The 13387-nt window shown below is 45.1% G+C and overlaps 1 protein-coding gene across 3 annotated transcripts in view; it reads left to right on the forward strand.

Moving 5' to 3' along the window:
• Nucleotides 1-200: 200 nt before the first annotated feature.
• cacna2d2a (calcium channel, voltage-dependent, alpha 2/delta subunit 2a) overlaps nucleotides 201-13387 on the forward strand; it is a 243488-nt gene continuing 230301 nt past the window's right edge. For all 3 annotated transcript variants that reach the window (XM_018737693.2, XM_018737694.1, XM_018737695.1), the window contains exon 1: nucleotides 201-395. In XM_018737693.2, the coding sequence (XP_018593209.1) occupies nucleotides 280-395 (116 nt within the window). In that variant the 5' untranslated portion in view covers nucleotides 201-279. The remainder of the gene's footprint in view (nucleotides 396-13387) is intronic.

Genomic DNA, 13387 nt, shown 5'->3' on the forward strand with positions numbered 1-13387 from the left:
CACGGGGACCAGCGAACCGGACCGTGGCGGAGCGGAGAGGAGAGGCGACACCACCCCCTCTATCTTTCCACCGTCTCTGGCTTTTTCTGCGAGGAGGAGGAGGAGGAGGAGGAGACCGCTCCTCTCTCTCTCTCTCTCTCTCTCTCTCTCCCCCCGTCCGTCCCTCCCTCACTCTCTCTCTCTCCCCCCTCTCTCGACCACTGCTGCTGCCGCCGCCGCCGCCGCCGCTCGCTCCTGTTGTTTTCCCAACTCTTGTTCCTGGACGTTTTTGCTGGAAAAATGGCGCTGCGCGCTCCGTCCTGCAGTCTCCTCTTCTTGGTGTCCGTCCACGGCGTGCTGCTCTTCAGCGCCTCCTCGCCGGGCGCGCGCGCGCTCAGCTTCCCGCAGCACTACACGTAAGTACCGCTCCGGGAGGCTCGCGCGAGGGTGCGCGCGCGCGCGCTTCAGAACTGGGACACACAGGTGGCACCACCGGCACCGGCTCCGCTCGCCGCGGCTGTGGCCGCGGGTCCGACTCCGAGCGCGTCCTCCTTCCGTATCTCCGTGTGTGTGTGTGTGTGTGAGAGTGAGATGTCCCACATACGAGCAGCGTCAATCCGTCCGTGTCGGCCGTGTTTCTTCCATCCGAGTCGGTCGTGGGCGACACACACAGGTGTGTTCTCTCTCTCTCTCTCTCTCTCTCTCTCTCTCTCTCACACACACACACACACACACACAGACACACACCGCGGAGTGGGCGGAAGGGGACACAGGGGGACGTTGCTCCCGCACCCGGGGCTGCAGCCGTCGCTCCGGTCTGACCGTGTAAACAAATGGCCGCTCCGGCATCTCGAGACGCGGCGGCTCCTCGCGCGCTCAGAGCACAGGTGTGTCCCACCTGGAGCAGCGTCTGCACAGTCCAGCGCGGGAAGTTCGGTCTCGACATCCCTTCACAGCCCGCCCACCTGCCTTTTTTCTTTACCCTATTATTGTTTTTGTTATATAGTTGTGTTAGATAATCATCTGCCTCCAACGATTTACATATTTATAAAGCAGGGAACCCTTACTGTAACAATTCAACTACAGCAGGAGCGGGGTTCGAACTAATAACCTTAGGTTAAGGTTACAAGGTGACCGCTCGTAACCAGAACGCTATTTATTTTTAATATCGCCACTCGTCCTTATTAGTCGTCAACATTAATGAAAACTGAGTATTCTGTGCGTAATTTGCATATACGACTTAACTGCATATAATTCATTCGTGAGGCTACTTAACTGACGCGTAAAAAAAATCTGAATAAATTAATGACACGCGCGCGCCTTTTTCGCCGCGACTGTGTATTTTTGTGAGTAACGCGTTTGCGTTTAGTTTGGCGTTCATATAATAACACGACTGCTGCTCGAATCAATCAGTGTCCGCGGGATTGGGAATCGAAGATGGATTTTTTTTTTCGTAATTTATCAGCTGGAGTTGAACAAGGCGCTTTAAAAAAAAAATTAACGAATCTTCTCGGAGGGTGTGCCATGATAATATATAATAATATAATATTATTATGTGTTGTGGAGGGTTTTTTGAATTGTCCTCACTTCAAAAAAACCCTCCACAACACATAATAATAATAATAATAATAATAATAATAATAACCACTATTGGTTACATTTGAAACAACAAGTCAGCCGGAATTCCTTCTCCCCGACTCCGGTCGTTTCCAGCGAGATGTTTTTTATACTTCGGAAAAAGTATGTGCGGAACGCGCGTGTTCCGTGTTTCGGCCACCCCGACAGCTTCGTGGGGATGTTCGGCTCAATCTCTGCCGCAGACTTGTACACGGTACGGATATAATGTATCCAGGGGAAGCGAGGACGTAAGCGAGGAGCGAGGAGCGTGGATTGCGATCGCGCACATGATGATGAAGCGCTGCGCTGCGCTCCGGAGCGCCGCGCTGCTGCTGCGCCTCTTCTCTCCACACATCGTTTTTATTGTGCCTTTAAATTATGAATATTGTGCTACAGCAGAGCCGTTCACACCCTCTTTTTGCATCATCCAGTGTGTCTGTCCGTGGATAATAAGTATGTATATATCCTTATTATCCACGATTACAGTATACACATCATTTATTTTAAAGAGCTGTGTATGAGCGGTTGCGTCTTGGTTAGCAGTTTCTCTCATTTCAAGCGACTATATTCTTTAAATTGTATTATTCCTGTCGCATTTTTTTTTACATTTGAATGAAAAAAATTAAACCCAGAGCAAAGCTTCAATTTTGTTTAATGCGTTTTTTAACAGATGACTCTATATAATGTGTGTTTATTTGCTACTCAGTTTGCTTTTATTACATTTCCTTTTAACAGCCCACAAAAATATGTGTACATTTTTTCATTAAGCTGAAAGAAGGTGTTTCGGAGTATTGAAGCCAGCCTGGCCGCTCTCGCTCTAGTCACACACACAGGGTAGGGGACGGAGCCTCTGTCTGCATGTTGCCTCCATGTGTCCCCCGTGTCATGTGCAAGTCGCCAGGGTGTTGCCAGTGGTTCCACGTGTGGCCTGTGCGGAGCACAAGGGGCTGCTCTTCCCTTACTCAGGAGGGCACTGCCCAACTAATTCCAGATGGAAGATGGCCAAAGAAGGTATAGAAGCCCAGCACCAGCTACACTTTGCTGTCTGTCATCAGCAGCATCCTGGTGTGTTCTGTCAGTGCTGATGCTGGAGGCCAGAGGAGGTGGGAACAATTGTAAGGTTAACACTGTAGGATTTTTTTTTTTTTTTGACGTTAACACTTTGAACGACATGCAGTGTATTACTGGTCGAGTGATTCTCACCAGACTCTCTCTCCATTATCGCAGTTTACATTTATTTGTTTAGATGACACTTTTCTCCAAAGCAACTTACAAGGTTATTGTACTTACAATTAGTTATCCATTTAAACAGCTGGAGTAATTCAGGTCAAGTCCATTGCTCAAAGGTGCTACAGGGAGAGGTTGGGCTTGAACCTGCAGCCTTTGAGTCCAAAGGCAGTTTTAACCACTATGCTTCCCTGTACATTACAGTTGGGTTCCAGTTGTAAAGTTGTAAAGTTACAGCTGTAGGGTGACCTGTAGGGTTACATTTCAATGATAGATGTAGGCTTAGTCCTAGGCAACAGGTGGTATGGTGGTTAGAGCTGTTCCCTTTGGACCCAGCTGTTGCAAGTTTGAATCCCAGCTATAATACTCCTGATCAAGGCACTTACCCTTAATTGTGCTAGTAAAAAAATAAACCTAGCTCTACAAATGGATAAATAATTATAAGTCATTTTGGCGAAAAGTCATGGCTAAATGACCTTGCGCAAAGATACTACAACCCAAGGTGATGTTTGAACCTGCAGCCTTTGGCTATAAAGGCAGCAGCTCTAACCCTAACCCCATATGTAACAAGACAATTATAGTTATAGGGTTATATTTGAGTTTTACATGTAGGTTTACATTTGTGTTATACTTGTAGGGTTACTGTAACAGGTTTGCATTTGTAGGGTTCCAATTTTGGGATTAGAACTGTATGATTAAATTTGTGTTACAGTTGCAGTTGTATTTGTAGGGTTAGATTTGGGTTGCTTTTGTAACTGTGCTTAAGGACCGAGGTCAGCAAGTTCTGCTGTCTTGGACCCTTGTGTATGCTCCCCTGCCTCCCTTAATTCGTTCTGCTTGATTGACCTGCTTATGTCATTCTGAAGTCTGCTGACATGCCCTTATTTTTCTGAATTATTTTTGTCGTTGCATTTTGTTGGTGTGTTTGTGCAAACATAGTAGTGAACTTTTTTTTTTTTTTACAATTTTATTTGTGCTTGCGAGTGCTTTTTAACTGCATGATCAATTTAATCATATATAATTATTTCTTCCCTTCTAGTGACTAAAAGGATTATTAATTTCTATTCAGAATGAATACTATTTTGTTAAAGAAAGCACAAATAAACAAATCCGTTTAAGGAAAGGTAGTCTGCATATTGCAATTACAATCCCTCTGTTTACTTTTTCAGCACCTGTTGCTTTTAACATGTGGCTAATAAATGTCACATCTATAGATCTGTGCTTTGCAACAGGCCATTAAGGTTTAATTTAATAGGAGTTGAGCTGCAGTGAAACATAGCATGTCATTGGGGCCCTTGGGACCAAACGTGTAATAAAGACAATCGATGCATGGCAGAATGTTAGTTTACTTAAAGGATGCAAGTGGCTTATCTCCAAAGCCAATCCCTACACAGACTAGTGAAGCTTGACAGCCTTTAGGTCAACGTTTAATTTACAGTGTCTCCCGGAATGAAAGCCAAGTCCTTTATCCGAAATTAGACACAGCCTGCTCTTTTTTCCCCTCTTTGTTTAATGCACTGGATAACACGACGCAAATACAGTAAATACAGTGTAAATACAGTAAATACTGCTGTTCTAGAGGTGCATCACACCTGGAGATTGGCAGATGGCTGATAAAGCATTGTTTTAAATTGAAAAATTTAGTCTCCCTTGATTTTTTTTTTCAATATGGGTGACTTCTTGGCATCATGTGTCTCTACATTATTCCATGTTTTCACTTTTATCCAAAGTGACACACTTATTGTACGTTTTTCATATTAAAAGTATACATTTTAATAACAGTTCGGAAATAATACGTTTCTTATTCATGCGATTATATTTTTGTCCAAGAGATATGAACCAATAACTTACAGCAGGTTAGCAGTTCTAGTTTTTGTATTTCCACCATGCTGGGCTCTGCTCTGCTGTGTCTGGCTCTGGATTGAAATATGGCCCTGGACATGTCTTTATATTGCTGCATTTATTTGACATTTTTGGATATGTGTTTGCTTAAGGCTGTTTCCCTTTTTTCTTTCAACTTTGTCATGTTGTTTCTTATTAAGGTCATTGAAGTACTCATAATTAAGTAAACGGTTCACTGTTTAATCTAAATTGGACAAAATAATTCCGTTTAAGCAAATGAAGGCAATATCAGTTTTACTTTATTTTTACTTATAAGTGTGCAAGCTCTGTTGCTTTTACTTATTTCTTCATAAATTAAACGTCTAGGTCAGCAGTGTATAGCAGCCTAGTTGGATGTAATTAGTTAAGCGGTTCTTTGGACCACATTTCAGTGAACAGGAATGGACCAGGTTTGGAAAAACACTCTTTAAGAACATTTTGGATTGGAAGGCTCACCTGCCACCTATGGAACTGTTGTGTTTACTGCTTTTATGTAACATAAAGTGCTTTGTACAGGTGGTCTTAAGTACATTAGAGTAGGTTCTCAGTTAGGACTCAAACCAGCAACCTTCTGACAAGAATTTGTGTCTTTCACTCCTTTTCTTTCTGAAGGCCCAGTGGCCAAGCTGTCATATGCTGTAGTTAGGGAATTTTGCTAGGCTGTTGTTAAATTGATTTTTTTTAAAAAAGTTGTAATAGTAATAATCTCTTAAATTTACTGGTGCTATACATTGTGAACCCACAATCAATGTGGAAAAAATTAAAATTGTTATTAATCGTAGAAAACAATTCATATTAAAACTTTCCACAGAAAGAATCATTGTGAATTTACCAATGGAAAACTTGGGCTTTGACAAATAAACAATTTCAGTGCAAACACACATGATGATATCTCTTTATTATTCCCTGTTATTATCCATTTGAATATAATTAAATGGGGGAAGAGTATAATTAAATGGTTTGGGGAAGAAAATGCAGTACAAAAACAGTAGTTATAATAAACCATCCTCTTTCATTTGTGCATTTAACCAGTTGGCTGGCTTTATACCTCTGGACAAATATTTTCTTGTGTCGGTCTTTCTCGTGTGACTTGATGCAAGTGTAACAATACATCTGGCAACGGAGCTAGTTTATTTTTCCATTTAATCTTGTTATCACAAGTCACTGGATTTAAATCCGATAAAGTTCCTTTCGCTGTAAACGTTCTTGCAAATGCAGAGAAATTGCAAAAGCACCATGGATGGCTGGCAGTGGTGGGGAGGTGGCTGTGTTTTGCTGCTTTGAACTGACGGCAATCCATAGCGTCGTCCGCTGTGTTTCCAGACCGTTCCGGAGGAGTGGCCCTATTAAGGCCTAACTGTTACCTAATGGGAATCGTGACACAGCCATAGGAGAGTAAATCAGAAAGGAAGGACGTTAACAGCCACTACAGACATTTCACAAACAATAAGCGTAATGGAAGTGCTAATAACAGTACGTTTGAGCATGGTGTGTTCTGCATGGACTTGTGTTTTTTATTCAGGTTATTGTGATACGTCACAAGGGGAAAACTATCCCTTTATCCTCGTGCTCTGAAAATCTTTGAAGGCGTCTATGAGATTTGTGTCGAAGCTGTTACTGATCTCTTCAGTCTTAATATATTTCATTAGGTCCATTATTATTTGGTCATGAATTTGAACACTGCTGAACTGAACTGCAGACACAATTTGTTTATGGATTGCTTCCCACTGAGATGTTCAAACCAGTTCCTTAGGTGGCTTGAATCACTTCCTTCACCTTCTACCTTACTGCGTGTACAGGGATGTTTCCGACGCGTTATATCGGAATGTGCGGTAGCAGGTGGGGTTGTGGTTGAGGACACAGGTGTTTGGGTTCAAATCCCAGGAGATTCTCTGTTGCAGTGTTCTTCAGCAGTGGACCTCACCTCTCCTGGGCCAGTAAACATATACACCTGAAGCATCTGGAAGGGGAAGAGTGTGTAGTATGAAGCAGAAGTGTGAGCACTCGTTGCTGGAAAGTAGGGTTTTTTTTCCGCATTTTGGGTAACAAGTTTAATCAGGAAACCAGCTCTTGAGTCAGCAGTTTCCTGAGATGTAGGACACTTCTGTCCAGTTTGTCCCATGGGGGTTTTGCCCAGGGATCCCACGTGTGCTCATGCTTTACACCGGTACTGTACATTGCTCTTTGTGAAAGCGGGAGCTCTGCTGTCGCTCGTCTAATGTCACAGGGGGCTGGGGCTCAGGTCAGCTGTTAGCGCTCCGTTTAAATCCTCAGATTTAATTCACATCACAGTGCACTCTGCTAAATCAATTGAAAGCCATTACAGCACACAAGGTGGACCTTTAATGTACCTGTGACGGATCGACTGCAAATCACAGAAGGAAATGTGCACAAAGCCGACGGGAAGTTCTTCGCCTCTTTTAAACTATTTGCCTTTATATGTAGCACCGTCTGTGTTGTGCTGTTAAGCTCAGGAATCTTCCCAAGAATTGTGGAGCTATTTCCCATACGGTGTGGTTTTTTTTCTAGGGTGCGAAAGTAGAATTCTAAATAAGAAAAAAAATGGCGCTTCCTCTCAACACTAAATTGTTTTCAATTTACCGGTGTAAAGGTCTGGCGTAATTGGTCGTCCGGCGACGGTGCCGTTTTCGGCCTAGATTAATGCGTTGCATTAGCCTGAACTCTGTAAATGGATGTGTGATTCTGTTTAGACGTTAGATGTCCACGGTGGGACTCGACTACGCCGCATTATGTTTTCAGGATCCTATCTATGAGTATTAGAGCAGGTAAAGTGCTGCAGAGAAGCACTCGCATGCAACTGTGCATTCATCAACGTGTAAACATTTTCAGCATTCCTTGACTTGATTAAGGATGCTTTAGGGTGAATAGACATAGTTTGTTAAAAGATGTGAAACTGAACATTACATAGCGAAACATTAATGTAGAAATACTCAGAGATGCACATACACACGAAGAGCGGATGACCGGGGCTATGAACGCTATTTGTGCCGTTTGTACCCCTTCAATGCCTGGATTGCCATCTGCGACGAAGGTGCTGTGGCAGCGAAATGTGCCGATGCACAGTCCAGTCTACTACAGCAGGTCCAGAGTGTCCAGGTAGGAGAATGGACGTGTGAGGCCGCTTCGTAGGAAGCTGTCTACTGTATGTTCGTCTCGCTTTCCTCGTACGTGGGCCTCACAACAGTATGGTGATCGTACGCACTGGGTCTGTCTACCTTGTTTGTGGGATTAAGAGATGTTTTGAATGCATTGAAACACATCCTCAGCTTTGGTCCTGGGTGGTTTACTACTTGGACCTGTTGCTTTGCATTCAATGCACCTGGGTTCAAGGCCCCTCTGCTGCCGTAGTGTCTTTGGGCAAGGTACATACTGTCAACTGATACAGTAGAAGTTGGCCAGCTATACAAATGGGTGAATCATGGTAAGTATCTTAGTGTTCAACCCTAACTTTGTAAGTTACCTTGGTGAAATGTATCAGGTGAAAGAACAGAGAAGAATTACTTTCATTGGGGGCACCTGGTAGTGTGGTGGTTAGAGCTGCTGCCTTTGAACCCAAAGGTCATTGGTTTGAATGCCACCTGTGGCTGTAGTATCTTCAGCAAGGTACTTACCCTAAGTTGCTCCAATAAAAAGAATATCCAGCTATACAAATAGTTAAGTAATTGTAGCTATCTTAACCCTGTAATTTGCTTTGGAGAAAAGAATCGGATAAATGTAGAACTCAAAGGGGTGACTCTGGGTCCAAAGGCAGCAGCCCTAACCACTACACTACCAGCCGCCCCTCAACTAGGGAAATACGTGCAGCTGTTGAGCACTGAGCAGTGGGTAGGGGGTTGTGGGGTGTGTGGATTTCGTCTCCACCTGTACACAGTACAGAAGTGTGTTCACCCCAACCTTAGAGCGGTGACCGCTGTACCAGCCTGTGCACGCTACTCTTGAAGGAACCGCTCGGTCTTTGAGAAACCTCAGAACGGCAAGGTTTTTTGAAGCGAGTCGCCCGGAAGCTGCATGCACAGATCCGACAGCCTCTGGATCACTCGCTGTAACAAAACCTCCCTCCTTTTATCGATAGTGTCCTACGGCTGAGCGCTCGTCATCGACAGTGAATTCCCAACACTGACCAGTACGCGGGGGGGAACACACACACACACACACACACACACACACAGGTTTGGGTTCGTTGTCTCGTCGTTGCTGCGATCATCACTAGTATTTTCCCTCTGGAAGGTTATTGCACGTAGTGTCGGTTTGTCCGGCTCGAAACATTTCGCTGGCGCTCGAACGGCGTGAATAAGAGAAATATTGCGCGCGCAGAAAACGACAAAACTCGGGAGTCCTTACGGGTTTGGTTTTAACGTGAAACAGGTGACTTTGCACCGGTGTCCCTAATTGCTCCTCAGGTTTAGTTGCGGTGGAATCAGAAAAGGCACATTGTTGTATCCATCTACAGGCTTACTGTGTAATTAAGGATGGAAGTGGAAAATAATGGATTTGGCTGCATGGGGATTTTAAAGGGAAGAATGGGGTTAGGGAAGGAGGGCCGGGCAGCGGGCGCGTTCGCGAGGACTGCTGATTCCGCCGGGCGATGTGTCCTGTCTCGCGGAGCGCTTTCATTAGAAATGGCAGCTCTTCAAGTGGCGCGTCTGTTTCTGCTGACCTCGGCCTTCGCGCGGCGCGCTGTAGGATTTGTTAATGTGCACTAAATGGAGCAGAATCGCCAAAGTGAAAAACAGCAGATCCTTTCAATTAGGACTTAATACAGCTGTGGTGGGAAAGCGCTCGGCTCCCTCCGTTTCCCCGCTCTCTGTCCTTGTCTTCATCCTCTTTCTCACCTCTCTCGCTGGAGGGGCTGTGAATAAAGGACCCAGCAGCTCCCAGGATTGCTCACTTTAACGGCAGGATACTTTCGATAAGACCACCATGCCTTCCCGTTGCGGGGTTGCGTTCCGCGAAGCCGGGCCGAGAAGTCACGTGACCGGAAACGAGCCAATGGAAGTCGGTCGTCGTGCGATCCGTCCGGTTCGCCGCGTGTACAGCCAGGATCGCCCACGGCGCCCGCATCACGCCTCAGGGTCTGGAGGTGGGGTTTTCTACTGTGGTCCAAAGGGCTGTGGAGAGCACATGTACATCATGTACATCACTTACCGGGATACTTCTCCAAGCACACCCAGCGAAGGACCCCCCGGGGTACTGTGGGAAGGTGTGGATGGAGAGATGGATGTGAAACAGTGCAAATATTACAGAGTGTAGAAACACCACCATACTTTCACGAAAAGCTCATTTTTAACATCTGTAAGATAACTGAGGTTTTTTTTTAACACAACATTTGTTTCTCATTATTACCTGTGGCTCATGCAAGGAGTGAGTATATGTGTGTCTCTGGGAGAACACCCTGACCGGGACAGTATTTAACTGAGGGGCAGAGCCGTTGTCATTAGCGCTTATCATCACTGTGTTACACAAGCGTCGCATCATTTCCGATGTTATTTTATACCTCATTGCTAGGTGACCTCATTATAGTCAGCATTCCGTCTACGTTGAGCGTTTTTTTTCTTTTGCTGGGCCTCTAACCTGCACTGTTCTGTATTTGCACTTGTCTTGCACTGTCTGTTCTTTGTGGCAAAGAGGTCCAAAGAGAAACGAAATTTCATTCGCCTGTACGTGTAACTCACCGACAGGTGGAATAACAATGAAGCTGACTTTGACTTTAGTGCCTATATTACATGTACATAACATCTGCCGAGTATTTAGTAATAACTTATGTAACCATATTTTATTATATCGTCATTCTCTGGTTATATGTACATACGTGTGTATATGCAGTTAATCCAGAGGCCCAGGTGGAAAGGACTTGAAATTTATCTCTAGGAAGTTGTTTAAACCCTAGCCCCGAACATGTTGTGTGGTATTATTATAAATAGTGGAAATATCACCTGTAATGTGCACATAAAGTAGCAGTGTAAAGTGTGAGTACACCTGGACACCCTGGGTAACACCTCTGTGGGAGGAACTGGACTGAAGAGTGAAAATGAAGCAACACATGGTTTCCTACATCTACGTCTCTCGAACCGACCTGGCGCCTCATTTCCCGATCAAAATGATCAATGCGTTGAGTGAGCACTAGTTTCCAGCAACTTGTACTCAAAGTTTACACTGGTACTTTATGTCCTCTGCAGCAGAGCAAAATGACCTTAGGAGCTTGGTTCAGTTCAGGGAGTTATTCGTAGTATTATTCAGCATACTTGGTGAAAAACTGTGAGTAAATACTTTCTCGAATTTGCTGTCTGCCTCTCAGTGTTGTCCTCCAAGAGAAAAGTACAATTAGACCTCACTTTTCGTGCCATCCAGCTTTCCGGAGGCTCAGTGGCAGGTACATCTGTGACAGGTGCCTTCGGGAGGAGTCATTAATCCAGTATCTCTTCGTTTAGTACTAAATCTGAAATTTTGAAAATATTGTAATGAATGAGTAAGGGGCGCGGGGGTGCGGTGGTGCAGCGGGGTTGGCTTTGGCCTGCTCTCCGGTAGAACTGGGGTTCGAGTCCCGCTTGTGACAGACTGGCATCCCGTCCTGGTGTGTCCCCTTCCCCTCCAGCCTTACACCCCGTGTTGCCAGGTTAGGCTCCGGTTCCCCGTGACCCTGTGTGGGACGGGCAGTTGTAGACACTGCGTATGTGTACTTTGCTCAAGGGTACTTCAGCTGAAGGTGAGAATTGGACCTGTGACCTTTGGATCTTGACCGGGTTAGGCTCCAGTTTGCCATGACCGTGGTTGGGACAAGCAGTTTCGGATAGTGTACGTGCGTGTCTGACGAACACGGAAGCTGGTATTACCTTTTTCATCTGGTGTGTGAGCCTCTTTTTGCTGCTTTGCCATCCTCATCTTTTGCATTTTGTCCTTTGCTTGTGTTAATAACCTTGTTCCGGTGTTTTCGAGGTAAATGCCGTCGCAAGTAGAGCGAACTATGACAGTCTGTGTGGGAATGTCCTCCCAAAAGAAATTTTTGGGGGTTGGTAGGACTTAAAAAAAAGTGTGAAAAGTGTTGTTATTTATGAGCTTTCATAATTTTTCATGGGGTTTGGTTAGGAGCCATTTATCGCAGCAAAGTAAGAGTCACTATAATGTTCCTACAATGGTAGTTAAACACACTTGCGTGCTCGCGTGTGTTTGCGTGTGGATTCCTGGCTTCTCCCACCCTCGGCTCACGTCGTGAGCGCGCCTGTCCGTTTCTACCTTCGGCTCTTCCTGAGCAGAAAAGCTGCCGGGGAGCAGCATCTTCTCTCGGTTGCCATGGATGGGACGGGTCGGGTCACCTCCTCCTCCAAACAACACTGTGCCGTCATGGCTTCTATCTATTATTCATCAGCTCTAGCGCTTTGTGTCATGACAGATCTCCTCAGCAAGTTGCTTAAGACCCGTGACGTCTCGAAAAGCCCGGCGCGTTTACGTTCAGATGAAGCTGTCATTAATATTTCATTTGCTATCCAAGCCGACGATAATCATATTCTCTCGGAAGAAGCAAACATCCAGCCGGACTCTTCCGCTCGTTGTCCCGCCGCGACCTGTACCCGCGCTGAAACACCGTGCATCTGAACCCCGTGAACTCTGAAACCAAAGTAGGGTTCTGGAGAGGGACACTTGGAAGGGAAAGGGGACTCTGGAATCGTAATCTTTTTGGGGTTGTGGGGTCGATGCTGTTTGTAGTATGGGGCTGAAGAGACTCCTCGGATGTTGGGGGACCAACGAAATTTTGCAGTAGGCCTCAGAGGAGCTATACGCACACAGTGGGTGGACACAATATGCTTGCTTTAACACTGTGGGGGTGGCACGTTACACCTGGGTTTACTGTGTCTGTCCCTTTCCTTTACCCGGCATTGTCACCGTTCCCGCTGTCAGATTTGTTCAGCTGATCACGTGTTCCTATGAAATTTCGTTCTTTACCGACGCCGTGTGGGGATCTTTCAGTCGACAATCTCTTTTGTTCCTGCGCTTTTTTGTGTAGTTTAAAACTTCAGCATCCTCTTTTTCAGCTGAGCCGTCTGAACATCTTTTTTTGCGAGGCATTTGCTACAGTGCCTTTAAATACACCTGAGTTGTTTGATCTTTTAATGCTGATCTTGGCTCTGTTGCGGAACATACCAGAAAGCTGTTCCGGCTATTATGCTTGGCTAATGCTTCAGTCTTGCCGGTGTAAGGTGGATGGGCTCATATCTTCTATTTTATATCTTTTTTATTATGGCTGATATTAAATGTGTTCCAAAAATATGAGAACTGAAAAAAAAAAAAGATGGGCCAGTTTGTCTTGATAAAAAATATATTTTAATACACTGAAATTAAATGCCTTTCTTACAGATGACACTGTACTGTTCTTGCTTTGATCAATGTCACTTTCATATCGTTAAGATTTAAAAATTCAGTGAGAAATATATTGCGAAGGAATGGAGCTGTGTTCTATTAATGCATGGAAAACTCGCTCACTCTCTCTCTCACACACACACACACACACACACACACACACACTCTCTCTCTCTCTCTCTCTCTCTCTCTCTCTCTCTCTCTCTCTCTCTCTCTCTCCCTCCCAGCAGGGTGCCAGTGTGTGACACAGTAAACCAGTATGTGGTCCTTCAGCTCACCCAGCTTGTCTCCAGGCCTTGCCCCCCTCCCC

This window comes from Scleropages formosus, chromosome 2, assembly GCF_900964775.1.
Source record: "Scleropages formosus chromosome 2, fSclFor1.1, whole genome shotgun sequence".
Lineage (NCBI taxonomy): Eukaryota > Metazoa > Chordata > Actinopteri > Osteoglossiformes > Osteoglossidae > Scleropages > Scleropages formosus.